Raw genomic sequence first — 18057 nt, forward strand, 5'->3', positions numbered from 1 at the left:
ATTATTCAACCCCTATGTTTAATATTTTGTGGAATAACCCTTGTTTGCAATTACAGCTAATAATCGTCTTTTATAAGACCTGATCAGGCCGGCACAGGTCTGTGGAGTTATCTTGGCCCACTCCTCCATGCAGATCTTCTCCAAGTTATCTAGGTTCTTTGGGTGTCTCATGTGGACTTTATTCTTGAGCTCCTTCCACAAGTTTTCAATTGGGTTAAGGTCAGGAGACTGACTAGGCCACTCCAACACCTTGACTTTTTCCCTCTTGAACCAGGCCTTGGTTTTCTTGGCTGTGTGCTTTGGGTCGTTGTCTTTTGGAAGATGAAATTACGACCCATCTTAAGATCCTTGATGGAGGAGCGGAGGTTCTTGGCCAAAATCTCCAGGTAGGCCGTGCTATCCATCTTCCCATGAATGCGGACCAGATGGCCAGGCCCCTTGGCTGAGAAACAGCCCCACAGCATGATGCTGCCACCACCATGCTTGACTGTAGGGATGGTATTCTTGGGGTCGTATGCAGTGCCATCCAGTCTCCAAACGTCACGTGTGTGGTTGGCACCAAAGATCTCGATCTTGGTCTCATCAGACCATAGAACCTTGAACCAGTCTGTCTCAGAGTCCTCCAAGTGATCATGAGCAAACTGTAGACGAGCCTTGACATGACACTTTGAAAGTAAAGGTACCTTACGGGCTCGTCTGGAACGGAGACCATTGCGGTGGAGTACGTTACTTATGGTATTGACTGAAACCAATGTCCACACTGCCATGAGATCTTCCCGGAGCTCCTTCCTTGTTGTCCTTGGGTTAGCCTTGACTCTTTGGACAAGCCTGGCCTCGGCACGGGAGGACACTTTCAAAGGCTGTCCAGGCCGTGGAAGGCTAACAGTAGTTCCATAAGTCTTCCACTTACGGATGATGCTCCCAACAGTGGAGACAGGTAGGCCCAACTCCTTGGAAAGGGTTTTGTACCCCTTGCCAGCCTTGTGACCCTCCACGATCTTGTCTCTGATGGCCTTGGAATGCTCCTTTGTCTTTCCCATGTTGACCATGTCTGAGTGCTGTTCACAAGTTTGGGGAGGGTCTCAAATAGTCAGAAAAGGCTGGCAAAAGAGATCTTTAATCCACACATGTGAAGCTCATTATTCTTGGTGCCTGAACTACTTCTTAATACTTTAGGGGAACCAAACAGAATTCTTGTGGTTTGAGGGGTTGAATAATAAATGACACTCTGAATTAACTTTTAACGTTTAAAAACAAACAAAAAAAAAAAACAATATTTGCTGCAGTGCATTTCCCACTTCCAGGCTGATCTACAGTACAAATGTCACAATGCCAAGTTAATTCCGCATGTGTCAACCAGCTAAATCTGCAGGGGGTTGAATACTACTTGTAGGCACTGTATACACTGCACAGTACCACTTCTCTTGTCCTGTATACTGGGTGTAATTCTCAGTATCTGTATTATTCTGTATATTATACTGGGTGTCATTCTCAGTATCTGTATTATTCTGTATATATACACTGCACAGTACCACTTCTCTTGTCATGTATACTGGGTGTCATTCTCAGTATCTGTATTATTTTGTATATATACACTGCACAGTGCTACTTCTCTTGTCCTGTATACTGGGTGTAATTCTCAGTATCTGTATTATTCTGTATATTATACTGGGTGTAATTCTCAGTATCTGTATTATTCTGTATATTATACTGGGTGTCATTCTCAGTATCTGTATTATTCTGTATATATACACTGCACAGTACCACTTCTCTTGTCCTGTATACTGGGTGTAATTCTCAGTATCTGTATTATTCTGTATATATACACTGCACAGTACCACTTCTCTTGTCCTGTATACTGGGTGTAATTCTCAGTATCTGTATTATTCAGTATATATACACTGCACAGTGCCACTTCTCTTGTCCTGTATACTGGGTGTAATTCTCAGTATCTGTATTATTCTGTATATTATACTGGGTGTAATTCTCAGTATCTGTATTATACTGGGTATCATTCTCAGTATCTGTATTATTCTGTATATATACACTGCACAGTACCACTTCTCCTGCCCTGTATACTGGGTGTAATTCTCAGTATCTGTATTAATCTGTATATATACACTGCACAGTACCACTTCTCTTGTCCTGTATACTGGGTGTAATTCTCAGTATCTGTATTATTCTGTATACATATGTGTCACCCTGGCCTTGATGCCACAAGTGTAAATAAAGCTGTGTCTGAGAGCAAGGGGGAGGTTCCCTAGTCAGGGGAACATTAGCATGCAATGCCTCCTGTCTCAGGCCAGTAGGGGGAGCAGGCTGCCCCTATAAAAGCTGGTACTGAGGACAGGGTTGGGGAGAACTTGATGGCCTGTCTCAGGACTGAGACTTGTCCCAGAGCAGAGCAGGGACAGACAGTTGTATTGCACCTAAGAGGAAGTGTGGCAGGAGGAGAGCCACAAGCCAGAGACAAGAGGCGAAGAGAGCCTGTCTTGGCAGATAAAGGACTTAATTTACCAGACTTTGGTGTCTGAGGCTGGAAGGATTCCACATCCCCCAGCAGATAACCAGTCCGCAAGGGACTGTATATTCCTTGGCCTAAGAAGCCTGGAGGCCCTGCCACAACCGAAGGGACCAGTAAAGCCGTACAAGGCTGGGAGCAGAAAGGAACCCACGTCGCAGGCCATACAGGCGAGAATACACGGAAAGCTCGGAAACGTGGGCTGTTACCCTATAACGAGGAGATAGCCAGAAGGAGCACAGAATGCACGGTAGGCCTACACCCTCACCCTGACCAGGGCCAATTTCCCTGTTGCTCTCAGACATCCAGGTCCCCTCCTAGCTGGGACTGTTTGTGGGTCAATTTACCTGTTCTAGTAAAGACCCTGGACTGCAACCTGTTGTCTGCGTGCTCCTTGCTCCTCCAGCACTATCAGCACCGGGACTCTCACTACCATCACTCCCAACATCCACTGCACTGCCCTGGGGCCACACTCTTCCCGTGGGGAGTCACACCATCCCAGCTGCATACATCATCAGCCCCAGCTGTCTGCCTTGCAGCGGCGGTTCCTAATGACCGCATATCCACGGGTGGCGTAGTCGGACATAATCATCAGCACATAACGGACTACCACTGGCCTGACCACCCTGAGCCACGGAACCGGGTTGCCACTACTACTCCCACCGTTTCCCTATTGCCCGGATCTGAGTGCCCCACGGCCCAGGGGGCGAGTCACATACACTGCACAGTACCACTTCTCTTGTCCTGTATACTGGGTGTAATTCTCAGTATCTGTATTATTCTGTATATATACACTGCCCAGTACCACTTCTCTTGTCCTGTATACTGGGTGTAATTCTCAGTATCTGTATTATTCTGTATATATACACTGCACAGTACCACTTCTCTTGTCCTGTATACTGGGTGTAATTCTCAGTATCTGTATTATTCTGTATATTATACTGGGTGTAATTCTCAGTATCTGTATTATTCTGTATATATACACTGCACAGTACCACTTCTCTTGTCCTGTATACTGGGTGTAATTCTCAGTATCTGTATTATTCTGTATATTATACTGGGTGTCATTCTCAGTATCTGTATTATTCTGTATATATACACTGCACAGTACCACTTCTCTTGTCCTGTATACTGGGTGTAATTCTCAGTATCTGTATTATTCTGCATATATACACTGCACAGTGCTACTTCTCTTGTCCTGTATACTGGGTGTAATTCTCATTATCTGTATTATTCTGTATATTATACTGGGTGTCATTCTCAGTATCTGTATTATTCTGTATATTATACTGGGTGTCATTCTCAGTATCTGTATTATTCTGTATATATACACTGCACAGTACCACTTCTCTTGCCCTGTATACTGGGTGTAATTCTCAGTATCTGTATTATTCTGTATATATACACTGCACAGTACCACTTCTCTTGTCCTATATACTGGGTGTAATTCTCAGTATCTGTATTATTCTGTATATATACACTGCACAGTGCCACTTCTCTTGTCCTGTATACTGGGTGTAATTCTCAGTATCTGTATTATACTGGGTGTCATTCTCAGTATCTGTATTATTCTGTATATATACACTGCACAGTACCACTTCTCTTGTCCTGTATACTGGGTGTAATTCTCAGTATCTGTATTATTCTGTTTATATACACTGCACAGTACCACTTCTCTTGTCCTGTATACTGGGTGTAATTCTCAGTATCTGTATTATTCTGTATACATATGTGTCACCCTGGCCTTGATGCCACAAGTGTAAATAAAGCTGTGTCTGAGAGCAAGGGGGAGGTTCTCTAGTCAGGGGAACATTAGCATGCAATGCCTCCTGCCTCAGGCCAATAGGGGGAGCTGTCTGCCCCTATAAAAGCTGGTACTGAGGGCAGGGTTAGGGAGAACTTGATGGCCTGTCTCAGGACTGAGACTTGTCCCAGAGCAGAGCAGGGACAGACAGTTGTATTGCACCTAAGAGGAAGTGTGGCAGGAGGAGAGCCACAAGCCAGAGACAAGAGGCGAAGAGAGCCTGTCTTGACAGATAAAAGACTTAATTTACCAGACTTTGGTGTCTGAGGCTGGAAGGATTCCACATCCCCCAGCAGATAACCAGTCCGCAAGGGACTGTATATTCCTTGGCCTAAGAAGCCTGGAGGCCCTGCCACAACCGAAGGGACCAGTAAAGCCGTACCAGGCCGGGAGCAGAAAGGAACCCACGTCGCAGGCCATACAGGCGAGAATACACGGAAAGCTCGGAAACGTGGGCTGTTACCCTATAACAAGGAGTTAGCCAGAAGGAGCGCAGAAAGCACGGTAGGCCTACACCCTCACCCTGACCAGGGCCAATTTCCCCGTTGCTCTCAGACATCCAGGTCCCTTCCTAGCTGGGACTGTTTGTGGGTCAATTTACCTGTTCTAGTAAAGACCCTGGACTGCAACCTGTTGTCTGCGTGCTCCTTGCTCCTCCAGCACTATCAGCACCGGGACTCTCACTACCATCACTCCCAACATCCACTACACTGCCCTGGGGCCGCACTCTTCCCGTGGGGAGTCACACCATCCCAGCTGCATACATCATCAGCCCCAGCGGTCTGCCTTGCAGCGGCGGTTCCTAATGACCGCAAATCCACGGGTGGCGTAGTCGGACATAATCATCAGCACATAACGGACTACCACTGGCCTGACCACCCTGAGCCACGGAACCGGGTTGCCACTACTACTCCCACCGTTTCCCTATTGCCCGGATCTGAGTGCCCCACGGCCCAGGGGGCGAGTCACATACACTGCACAGTACCACTTCTCTTGTCCTGTATACTGGGTGTAATTCTCAGTATCTGTATTATTCTGTATATATACACTGCCCAGTACCACTTCTCTTGTCCTGTATACTGGGTGTAATTCTCAGTATCTGTATTATTCTGTATATATACACTGCCCAGTACCACTTCTCTTGTCCTGTATACTGGGTGTAATTCTCAGTATCTGTATTATTCTGTATATATATGTGGCACCCCAGGGGTCTGGTTTCCACAGTAACAGCAATGTTATGTCTGAGAGCAGGTGGGAGGTCTCTTGGTCAGGAATCCTATGCATGCCACACCTCCTGCCCAGTCCTGGGAGGGGAAGAACTTCCCCTATATAAACCTGGGCTGAGGCAGGGTTAGAGAGTTCAGAGGGAGAGTTCAGCCAGGAGGGCTGACAGGGAGCTGTGGCTCCGGCTGGGCCCAGCTCCTGGGCCATGCCAGAAGTAGAGACAGAGAGGAGAAGCAGCTATAGGAAAGAGAGATCAGGAGCTCTGGGGAAGTCGTGCTAAAAGGAATCAGGGGCTGGCAGCTGTAGAGCTCGCCCTGATTGAAGAGTTACCACCGGACCCGGAGTCCGAGGCTGTGGGGACTAATCCTTACCCAGCAGCAGGAACCGACCGGCAGGGGATTTCAGGTCCTCTGGCCAAGAAACCCGAAGGCACGGTCACACGCGTGGGACCAGCACCGCCGTCGTGGAGCGGAAGCCACTAGAAGGCCCCGAGTCACCGGCCATACGGGTGAGCACCACACGGTACACTCAGGGACGTGGGCTACTTATACCCGCTTCTAGCAAGGTAGCCAGAAGAGTATCGTTAGTTTGGGAGGCCTACAACTCCGCCTGGCCAGGGGAGATCCCATCTGCTCAAGGACTGACCAGGCCCCAATCGCTAGCCAGTACTCCGGAAGGGTCTATCGTTGTCACCAGTAAAGACCCTGAACTACACCGTACCGTCTCTGAGTGGTTCCTGCTACCCCCATCATCCACGTCGGCTGCCCTGAGGCCATACCCCTCCCGTTGGGGGTTATACTATCACGCTGCACAATCCTACCACCGGCCTCAGCGGTCTGCCCTGCAGCAGCAGCTCCTTAGCTGTACTCAACGGGTGGCGTAGTCGTCCAACATCTACCGCTAATACAGCGCCACTTAGTCTGACTCCCTGGGCACGGACCGGATCACCGCCACGAGACTACAACCCTCAAGAGATCCGGCTCCGGGTAAGCTCCCGCGTGCGCAACGCAGCGCGACACAGGCCCAGGGGCGCGTCAACTTTTGGCGTAGTCGGCAGGATTTCGTGCCCGCAACCACCGGGTACTGCGTGCCTGAAAAAGACTGTTCAAACTTACCTGTGGTGAAGATTCCCGCCATCCGGCGCCATCTTCCGCTTCCTTCCCGCCATCGGTGGAGTTTTCCCGCCATCCGGCGCTATCTTCAGCCTTCTTCCCGCCATACGTGGAGTTTTCCCGCCATTGGACGCCATCTTGAGGACGCCGCGCGGGAAGAAGAGGGGCGTGGACTCCGAAAGCGCGCGAGAACTGAAGCCCCGCCTCACGTCCGGACGTTGCGTAAGGTCCTGGAAGGAGCCCAGCAGACGCCGACGTCACAGGAGCGCGACGGAAGGTCCTCAACCCTGACGATCCACTGCGGAGCCGCGGCCTACGGAAGAGGATCATCGCAAGGTAGGCCACGGTCCACTAGGGGGGAGAAGGATGCCGGATACGGAGGAGAGCTTCACCGCTTCAACCCCCGCCAGCGCCACCGCTGTTGCGGTCATGCCTTTCACCATGCCCTATATCCCGGGGGCAGCCTGGCTACCCCAGTACTCAGGGGAGTCATATACCCTGCATGACTTTAGAGAAAAGCTGGATAGCCTCTTCCAGGTGTACCCCCTCACAGAGGAGCAAAAAGTGAGCATCCTGGTGGCCCAATTAACCGGGGCAGCCCAAAGGGAGGTAAAGTCCTGGCCACCTGGGAGGAGGACTGTCGCAGAGATACTAACCCAGCTAACCGAGGAGGAGCTGCAGTACTACCAATACGAGGAAAGCCAAGAGGACCCGGACGGGTCTGAGGACTACCCTCAGGAGGGAGCACAAAGAGGACATAGCTACTGAAGGGAAGTAGCGTGAATAAAGAGCTGTAAATAGTTACCCGTAAGGGTACAAGGACTGCTGCTAATTAAAATATGGTCCCCGTTGGGATTAGTGAATTGTTCCCCATGTGCCCCTATCTTAAACCAGGCTGAGGACTGTGAGCAGCCATTCCTTATCCCACTGGCCGAGGACTGAGAGCGGCCATATCCTGTAAATAATTATGTGTTTCTAGTAATTTATGGGAGTCTTTGGTGGATTTACCGGGAATCCTTTGTACATGGTTGGAGCGTAACCCAGGAATGGACTAAAGACTGTTAAGGACTTGGGGCAGGACAGACCCCTACCTGGTTACGTCTCCCTGTTTTGGTGAAATGGACACCTTACTTTTCTTCAAAGACTGCACCCAGTTGCGGACACGCCGTAACCATCTTTATGTGTTTTTCTTATTGTATTATTATTGTTTATACCTTGTTATGTTTTTCTAAAAATATGTTTAGTCCCGGAGTACTAAATTTCACTAGGGGGGAATGTGGCACCCCAGGGGTCTGGTTTCCACAGTAACAGCAATGTTATGTCTGAGAGCAGGTGGGAGGTCTCTTGGTCAGGAATCCTATGCATGCCACACCTCCTGCCCAGTCCTGGGAGGGGAAGAACTTCCCCTATATAAACCTAGGGCTGAGGCAGGGTTAGAGAGTTCAGAGGGAGAGTTCAGCCAGGAGGGCTGACAGGGAGCTGTGGCTCCGGCTGGGCCCAGCTCCTGGGCCATGCCAGAAGTAGAGACAGAGAGGAGAAGCAGCTATAGGAAAGAGAGATCAGGAGCTCTGGGGAAGTCGTGCTAAAAGGAATCAGGGGCTGGCAGCTGTAGAGCTCGCCCTGATTGAAGAGTTACCACCGGACCCGGAGTCCGAGGCTGTGGGGACTAATCCTTACCCAGCAGCAGGAACCGACCGGCAGGGGATTTCAGGTCCTCTGGCCAAGAAACCCGAAGGCACGGTCACACGCATGGGACCAGCACCGCCGTCGTGGAGCGGAAGCCACTAGAAGGCCCCGAGTCACCGGCCATACGGGTGAGCACCACACGGTACACTCAGGGACGTGGGCTACTTATACCCGCTTCTAGCAAGGTAGCCAGAAGAGTATCGTTAGTTTGGGAGGCCTACAACTCCGCCTGGCCAGGGGAGATCCCATCTGCTCAAGGACTGACCAGGCCCCAATCGCTAGCCAGTACTCCGGGAGGGTCTATCGTTGTCACCAGTAAAGACCCTGAACTACACCGTACCGTCTCTGAGTGGTTCCTGCTACCCCCATCATCCACGTCGGCTGCCTTGAGGCCATACCCCTCCCGTTGGGGGTTATACTATCACGCTGCACAATCCTACCACCGGCCTCAGCGGTCTGCCCTGCAGCAGCAGCTCCTTAGCTGTACTCAACGGGTGGCGTAGTCGTCCAACATCTACCGCTAATACAGCGCCACTTAGTCTGACTACCTGGGCACGGACCGGATCACCGCCACGAGACTACAACCCTCAAGAGATCCGGCTCCGGGTAAGCTCCCGCGTGCGCAACGCAGCGCGACACAGGCCCAGGGGCGCGTCATATACACTGCACAGTACCACTTCTCTTGTCCTGTATACTGGGTGTAATTCTTAGTATCTGTATTATTCTGTATATATACACTGCACAGTACCACTTCTCTTGTCCTGTATACTGGGTGTCATTCTCAGTATCTGTATTATTCTGTATATATACACTGCACAGTACCACTTCTCTTGTCCTGTATACTGGGTGTAATTCTCAGTATCTGTATTATTCTGTATATATACACTGCACAGTACCACTTCTCCTGTTCTGCTGAAGAAGAGGTGGCATTGGCTTTGGGGAGGGTCAGTACTGATGGGTTTATTATTTTCTATGTCTACAATCCTATGGTTAAATAAAACTTAATCCTGAACAACTTGTTTAAAAGGGTTATCTGAAGGTTGGAAATTGTCCTCTATCATTGGGATATGGAATAATTTTCTGATTGCTGGGGGTCCAACAGCCGGGACCCCCACTGTTTCCGAGAACCAGGGATTTGAAGAGCTCTGGGTGAATGGAGCGGTAGTCGATCATTCGCACTGCAGCTCCATTCACACGTGGCTTAATAAACATCCCCTATAATGGAGTGGTGAGGGGCATGAACAAGAAAGCAAAATGTGCTGAACTTTTCATTGTGCCTCAATGGGATGAGGGGGGTGGTGATGTGGTATGTGGGCTGGTGGGGTTTGTGTGACAGGCGTGCATTTTCATTTTTCATCCCAGTCCAGCCCTGATTTATATATATATATATATATATATATATATAAATATATATATATATATATATATATATATATATATATAAAAATGCTTTTAAAAGCAGAAGTGTTAATATGTATTTTTTATCGCTTAGCAGAATGCAGAGTGAAGTTTGATAGATATAAGAAAATCTCAATAAATATAGAAGTTGTTTTTTTTTTTTTTATTAAGGATAGGGTAGAAGGATAAGGGATGAACAAAATCAGGGACAGAAGCAGTAGACAAAATCATAGTCAGGAAGAAATCCGGGTCAGATACCAGGTGATCAGTTTAAAAAGCCAAGTCAGGCGAGCAGTTTGGATACAGCGGAGCCTGGTGACAGAGGCATTACTGAAACAAGTCCGGGTAGAGGTGTTACAGTTAGAAGGCCACAGGTAGATGGTGAAGGTCCTTCTTTACAGGTCCAGCAGTGATGGTGGATCGGCTGTACTCCGCTAGATGCGGAGCTTTTCCGTCTTTTAGATGACACTTGGGCAACAGCGACAGCATGCAAATGCACGAGCTGCCCTGGATAGTCCACGCCGGCAGGATGATAAGATCCGGCGGAAGATGGAACCTAAGAGAAGAGAAATAAATACAATGTAAGTGATGGGACTCCATATTACATGATGCTACTGTGCGGTCAGTGTGGCCGGCCGGACAGCAGAGGAATCTTATTCACACAGATGTCCGGGGTCATTGTCAGCCATCATACATGTGACAATCCCATCACTGACAGATGACATCTGCTCCCCATGACTTATTCTCATCACTAACATCACACAACATGGAGATGATTCTCACACTTACCTCGTCTCTTTTTCCCCTTTTTCCCATTTTCTGAGTTTTGTTGGTCTATACTCAGATTCATTTCAGATTTTCTTTCCTCTTCAGTTGGAAATTCTGATCAGAAAGTAAAAAAAACTCAGTAAAGAAATATTCTTATAGGATCTGCTTTGTGTACTGTATATAGAAGAATTGTTCTAGTCCTGTCCCCTATAGTCCTGATAATCTGGCATTGCATTATTATAGGGCAGAATAAGTCCTATATACCGTTCATGACCTAATCTGAGGGGCATTAGATGTATCACTGATATGGAGCAGTAAGCGCCCTGTGTGCCGCCACGTGGTGCATCACTAATGAGCGATATTCTACTATAGGGGACGATGTCTCCTTATATTGAAGTGAGTTCCTGGATGCTAAAACGTATTTTACAGAATCCATGAAAACAATTCCTGGATAAAATGAAGGAAATAGAAATACAGTATGGGCCCATGGAAAACATAATTGGGATCCATGAAACCTGGACAACATAGGAGACCTAATACAGAAAAACCAAATATTTGAGCCTTGAAGTCAACATTCACCTTTTGATGCTGTACATACATACCTGATGATGGGGACGAGGATGACAAGCTGTTTATAGCATTGTCGCTATCAGATTCAGAAAACGATTCTTTCTGCCTGTCAGGAAGAATCAGGGGGTCGGACCAGAAGACCCAGGAGGTAACTTCCAACTCTCCCATTCTATGATTTAAGAAAAACATGTAAATCACAAGTCAATGCAGAATAAAAGGGGTGGTCTCACTAGAAGAACACCGACTAGAGGGCCTAATAGGACATATGACAGTCATAGTGAGGAAGGTTTTATGCTCCAATCTACCTTCTATGGATCAGAGCGAAAAACAACTAGCAATAATGGCTGGCATGTCATACTACATCTCTCCTACAGTATGGGCAGCTCTAATACGTGTGAATGGCTGCAATTATGAGCTATTATCACCAACGGTTTCTGAAGCCAAAAGCACAATGACCGCTAATCATTGAGGCTGAATTTGATATTATGGTATTTATGTCCTATATTATGTGTTGTGCATATATATCAGCCTGGAACTCCCATTAATGACCCCATAATCTACTCACATTTCTGAGATATTTGTATTGGTTGCTGGCGTACACTCTGGAGGAGACTTCTGGTCCTCATCATTCATCTTTCTGGTAGTGATGGTACAGAGCTAAACATGGACAAAAACAAGATATGAAATACTTTTTTTTACTTTTAGAGGTCTTTTTTGTTTCACATATTTTGGATTTATTGCGTACATACGGTACTTACTTTAGAAAGCCTTTCAGAAGAAGATGTAAAATTTTGGAAGTCAAGGTTCTCATTGTTCACACTTGTACCCTCCTCATCCTCTGAGACCGAATGGTCTATTTCAGAGTGATCTACAAAAGTAATGAAGTATTATTAGAGGTTGTTAGTATAAAACAGGCGTCATTTATCACAATATTAGTGGGTACTGATTATTACATTTTATGGAAGACAAGACAAACAGCCGCTTAGTCTAGATGATGTCTTCTTCTACTTACCGATAAATAAGCTGTTGTCCACATCTGAGGCAAGCTGAGGAATGTACTCTGGCTTCTGACTTAGAAGGTTGTTAAAATCTAAGTCACTCAGGAATGGATGACTCTTGATCTCAAGTGATCCTCCTGGAAAAAGAACAAAACAAAAGTGATGTGGACATTGTCAGAGATTGCTTCACATCTGAACAGTTTAACTTAATCTGAATTAATGACATAACTGAGTCAACATGAAGGAAGAAGACTGAAAGTCATAGTGTGGAGAACTAGAAATGGACAATCTGATAGAGAAGTGTTGATCCTCAAGGACATGAGTGATAAGTGTGATAGGTGAATATTAATACTAATATGAATAGTATTATATCTCTTACCTGTCCCAAGTCTATCTGCAGGATTTGTTCTGAGCAGCTCAGTAATCAGGTTCTGTGCATTGGGAGTAGGAGCGGAATTACAATCCCAAATTATGTCACCTGTTATACAGAAAATAAAATCTCTTTACTGGACTGTAAGCTAAAGCAAAGTAAACACCTAAACCAATGTAACTGATCAAAGCAATGGTCGGATCATTCCACTTACCAATGACAATCCTGTCATAAAGCTCAGCTACAGAATCTCCATCAAATGGTACAGATCCCGTGAGAAATTTATGTAGGATTATCCCCATTGACCACCAGTCAACAGGTCTTCCATAGCCTTCTTTCAGGATGACCTCTGGGGCGATGTAATATGGGGTGCCACATAACTGGAAAACAACAGAAGATAGAGATGAAAATGATAAAATGATTATTATAACACGTTCTCGCCATAAAAACACAATGACAAAAGATAAAATATCAATGGAAACGTTCTCTAGAAATGAAGAATGTAGAGAAGACACAATAGTGTGATGAGATTTGTAAAGAAAAAAAAACATATGCCAAAGGCAAGGTGAACAGATGGGGTATATTAGTTAACCAAATACCAAAGCAAAACAAAGAAAACCCCTTAAAATATAATCTTTAATAGCTACATTTAAAAGCACCCATATCAATATATGAAGACAAAATCCATAAAATGTACAATATATGGGTAGTGGGATAAACGTAGGATAATTGACATGCAGGCTTGCCCTAGAGATCCCAAATGGGCTGAGATCCCGCCTGCCAGTGGAGGTTGACACCCTAGCTAATCGGTTTGGCGCCCCCCTCCACATCGGCACTCCCTCCGTGACGCTATCCACCCCTAGACAGACATACACATATACAGATAATGATGAAAGGCAGACAGTCATGTTGCTGCTAACATGCTGAATGAAAAAAAGGCAATATTCAATGTATCAATTATATGGAAACAGGGAAGCTGATATAATGTAGTTCCACTAGTACAGAGAGCGATATCAAATGCACCAATCTATACACAATTCAGTATGATATATAAACCATCATTCAGAAGCCTATTATAGATACATAAAGTACATTAGTGCTGGCAATTACGGGCAACAAGAACAATATTATAAAAGCACGTGTGCTCAATTAACGGTAAATATAGGAACATAAATATGTCCAAAGTAGTAACAAGTCACCTATATAATGACATTGAGCATGAAGATAATAGTCTAGGACAGACGGTATATATAGACAACCTCATAACCACCCTGGCTAATCTATAGTCAGGACTGATCTACACAGGACACGTCCAAATGTTGGGACAGAGCATTATCCAGTGTGCGAATTACAAAAAAAGTTGCCAAAAAAGCATTTTAGTCAGCAGTAACCAGAGGACTTATCTGTAAATTGTCCCAACACGTTTCTCCCCCTCCTAATTTGGGGTTCATCAGGGGATCATATTAGGAGATAGCCACAATGAGTCAGTGGACAGACGCGGGAGATAAATACACCCCGATCGGAGAATACTGCTGCCGCCACATTTTATGGATTTTGTCTTTATATATTGATATGGGTGCTTTTAAATGTATCTATTAAAAGTTATATTTAAGGTCTTTCTTTGCTTTGGTCCTTGGAGATTTGTAAAGAACAATCTAAATTCCTGTAAGTGTTACCCACCTCACGGTCCAGGAACTCCCTGGTGATGTCCTCCGCTAATTCCTTGTAGGTGTTGGTTTTTGGCATCATGACACCAACTTTTGAAATCCCAAAATCGGTAACTTTTATGTGTCCAGCAGATGTAATCAGGAGGCTGTGGAAGAGAAGATGGTTTTAGCCTCACAGACCGTATGATAATAAATGATAACTTCCCCCCTTTATTATACTACGAGGGGCACTTACTTATCCGGCTTCAGGTCTCTGTGCACCACACCGTAGCTATGGAGGTATTCCACAGCAAGAACCGCTTCTCCAAAGTATAAGCGGGCCAAGGGGACAGATAGAGGACCCCTGGTGCTTAGGAGGGTCTCACAGTCGCCACCTATAGAAGAAAGGAAATATGACCGGTGAGTGGTTTATACAGCAGATCACCATGATGTATAATGGGAAGTGAGCGGAGACATTGGGATAGGAGAGAATATAAACAGATATAATGTATAGTGCACATAATATTAGTCTGAATCGATGGAGAAATGTCCTCCATGTAACTAATAACATAAAGTGATGTCACATCTCGTCTACAGCTGGAGATACTGACATGCTCAGTGCGGACTTACAGGGAGATCACACAGACTGTGGCGGACAGAGAAATCTCAGGGCCCCATAGCAAAAGTTCTAACTGCACGCCCCTTCAAAAAAAAACCCTTATTGAAGTCAATCGATGTTCTCAACAGCAATACACCTTTTATAGCCATTTTAGCGTATGATGCTCCCAAAAATGCCCCCACCCACAGACTGAGTTAGATATCCCCACAGTGAAATCTTAATCCAGTTTCACCTTACAGATATGATGTAGCACCTGTCTATAATGTCCCCACTCAGTATGAGGCCAGTCACAGCCCCCTACTTAGTATAATGGCGCCCAAACCCCCCCCTACTTAATATAATGGCCCCCATAGCCCCTCAGACAATATAATGGTCTCCACCACTGCCAATCAGTATGATGGCCCCCAAAGCCAATCAAACAGAATTAGGATCCCCACACAGAATAAGGACCCCCACTGCACACCATTCAATATGAGGACCCCCAGGGGGTGTAGGGGCATGTACAGTCACCAACTCAATATAGCGGCATTCACAGTCCCCCATAGCCCCACACACGGCACACCATTCAGTATTTTGGTACCCACAACCCTCAATTCTCAGTATTATGGCTTCCACCAATCTCACAACTCAGTATTATGCCCCCACCAGCCCAACAACTAAGTATAATTGCTCTCACCAGCCCCACCACTCAGTATTATGGCCCTCAGCAGCCCCACCACTCAGTGTTATTGCCCCCAACAGTCCCTCCACTTAGTAGTAAGGCACACAATAGCCCCACTACTCAGTATTATGGCCCCCACCAGCCTCAAGACTCAGTATTATGGCGCTCACCAGCCCCACCACTCATTGTTACGGCCCCTACCAGCCCCACCACTTAGTAGTAAGGCACCCACCACTCAGTACTACCACCTCCACCAGCCCCACCTCTCAGTATTATGGCCCCCACCAGCATCAACACTCAGTATTATCGCTCTCACCAACCCCACTACTCAGAATTATGGCCCTTATTAGCCCCACCACTCAGTGTTATGGCCCCCACCAGCCCCACCACTTAGTAGTAAGGCACCCACCAGCCCCACCACTCAGTACTATAGCCCCCACCAGCCCTACCTCTCAGTATTATGACCCCCACCACTACTTAGTGTTATGGCCCCCACCAGCCTCACCACTTAGAATTATCGCCCTCACCAGCCTCACCACTCAGTATTATGGCCACAACCAGCCCTACCACTCAGCATATGGTCTCCACCTGCCCCATCACTCAGTGTTATGGCCCCCACCAGCCCCACCTGTGCAGTGTAAGTACTGAGACTCCACACTACAGATGCAATATTGTGGCGTCATCGAAGAACCTGCAGTACACGGAGTCTCGGACCCATCTGCGGAGGCTGAATGGTGGATTTAGGAACCTTTGGCTCCCTGATCCACCATTGTTTTCATCGGTATTCATATTCTGACAATGTGAATACCACTGAAATTGTGATGACAGGTGGTGGAATGGGGCCCAGTGCCGAGCGGTGCCAGGCCCGATCTGACTCACTGGCACCATAGCACTGCTGCACACAGATCAATGAATTTCCAGGCATCTTGGTAATAGAAAACCTACAGTAAATGCACTGTGAGGATGTAACTGTCCTAATTTTCCTAATTATATGAGCAGTGATAAGATGTAAGCAGACATGGGCTGAATATACTACAATATACATGTCCTACCTCCTACATACTCCATGACCATACACAGGTGAGATTTCGTTGGAAAGGAGCAGAGCATGGAGACCACGAAGGGACAATCAGCGAATGTTAGGATGTCCCTCTCCAGAAAGGCCAATGCCACTCTTTTTGGAGTGTTCAGGTTTCGCTTGAACATTTTCTTCAAAGCAAAGATCTGGTGTGAGTCTTTATGGTGCGCTAAGTAGACGGCACTGGAGAGAAAGAGAATCAATGGTTAGAATGAATCTTTACTACAAGAACATCTATAGAAGTCATTATATAATGTTTTGTACTAATGTTTAATGCTAGAAGTCTGTCCGTCACTGGAAGTCCATGTCTAGAATTTGATAAAAGATCACTACATAGATCACCTATGGGAGGTGTCCACAATGCCACGTCCGCCGGAGCCCTCACCCAGGTCACATTACAGATGAGAGAATCTACTGAAATTATTCTTGGGCAGATTCACTACATTTGACCAGTAGATACGATTCAGTGCAAATAAAAGTTGGCCCAAATTAAAAGTGCTCCAATTGCCATAACATGACGTTAATTATGCTCCCGCATACCCCAAGACATAACAACATACTAAATGGAGGGGAGCGAAGGAGCTACAAAAAATGAAACCCATTATAGCCACTTGTCCTCTGTGCCAGTCTTTATTGCTGAGACCAGTGAGTAGACTCACATGGTCATGGTGGAGGATGGGGGGTGCAGATGTCATTGATGAAATTTCGTGTCACCCCCTCACTTGACCATGTGTTGCCAATTACTCTTATCAGTTCGCTAATGGATTCCGAAAAGAACAGACCGGTGCGGAGGAGGGGGAAGCTCTGATGGGGGTGGCAGTGTAAGAACAGATGAGGGTCTAGGACAGGCAGGTGTAATATATTATTCTATTTTAATCCCTTTCCTTAACAGTTTGTTTTCCTACAGATCATATAATTTCCCTATGATAACACTGAAGGGCAGAGCACAGAGTCTGGAGCATTGTCATTGGGAACCTTGAGAAACGTGGATTATGCCAACAGAAAACTCACCCAAAACTTCCACTGCTGATCAGTTTGGATGTCCCATAGTCGCTCTTATGCGGCTGTCTTGACGGGGTCAATGATTTGATCACGCTCTATAAAAGAATAAGAAATTATATAAAGATATAGAAGCTGCTGGAAAAAAGCTCTAGATGCAAAAACGTCTCCCTTCTGTCATCTCCTCTTAGAATAGAGACATCCCATGGTTATATGGGGACAATACTGGACGTGTCATTCCCACCCCATAATCTGGTGATACACCGACATCTCTCTCCATGATACTTACACCGTCAGATTGTTGGATCTCCGGGATCTCACAGATTCTACTGTCAGCATCCGCCAACACAGTTGTTTCTAAAAGAGTGAAAAAATTATGAAGAAATAAAATGTATTAGACGATATTAATCCTACATATATATTACAACAATATAACTCAGACATGACAAGATGTCTGTAAATGGGAATAATACTTATTATATAGGGATTCCAAATATGTGAACGTACGGCGCATCCATGAATAAATGTAATGGAAATGATGGAGGACCCCCCAATGATCACATGAATGAGGACCCCCCCACCCTCGCTGTACATGTGAGTGAT

At 46.3% G+C, this 18057-nt stretch overlaps 1 protein-coding gene across 1 annotated transcript in view; it reads right to left on the reverse strand.

Annotated features, from left to right (window-relative positions):
* Nucleotides 1–16265, reverse strand: part of LOC141217717 (microtubule-associated serine/threonine-protein kinase 3-like) — a 54222-nt gene extending 37957 nt beyond the window's left edge. The window contains exons 1-7 of the mRNA XM_073665852.1: nucleotides 16257–16265; nucleotides 12666–12831; nucleotides 12461–12559; nucleotides 12096–12218; nucleotides 11842–11951; nucleotides 11649–11740; nucleotides 11116–11252 (exon numbers count right to left, since the gene is read on the reverse strand). Coding sequence (XP_073521953.1) covers nucleotides 11116–11252; nucleotides 11649–11740; nucleotides 11842–11951; nucleotides 12096–12218; nucleotides 12461–12559; nucleotides 12666–12831; nucleotides 16257–16265 — 736 coding nt within the window. The remainder of the gene's footprint in view (nucleotides 1–11115; nucleotides 11253–11648; nucleotides 11741–11841; nucleotides 11952–12095; nucleotides 12219–12460; nucleotides 12560–12665; nucleotides 12832–16256) is intronic.
* Between the last annotated feature and the right edge of the window lie 1792 nt (nucleotides 16266–18057).

This window comes from Phyllobates terribilis, unplaced genomic scaffold (assembly GCF_046119375.1).
Source record: "Phyllobates terribilis strain yellow unplaced genomic scaffold, ASM4611937v1 Scaffold_247__1_contigs__length_2908721, whole genome shotgun sequence".
NCBI classification, from domain to species: Eukaryota; Metazoa; Chordata; class Amphibia; order Anura; family Dendrobatidae; genus Phyllobates; species Phyllobates terribilis.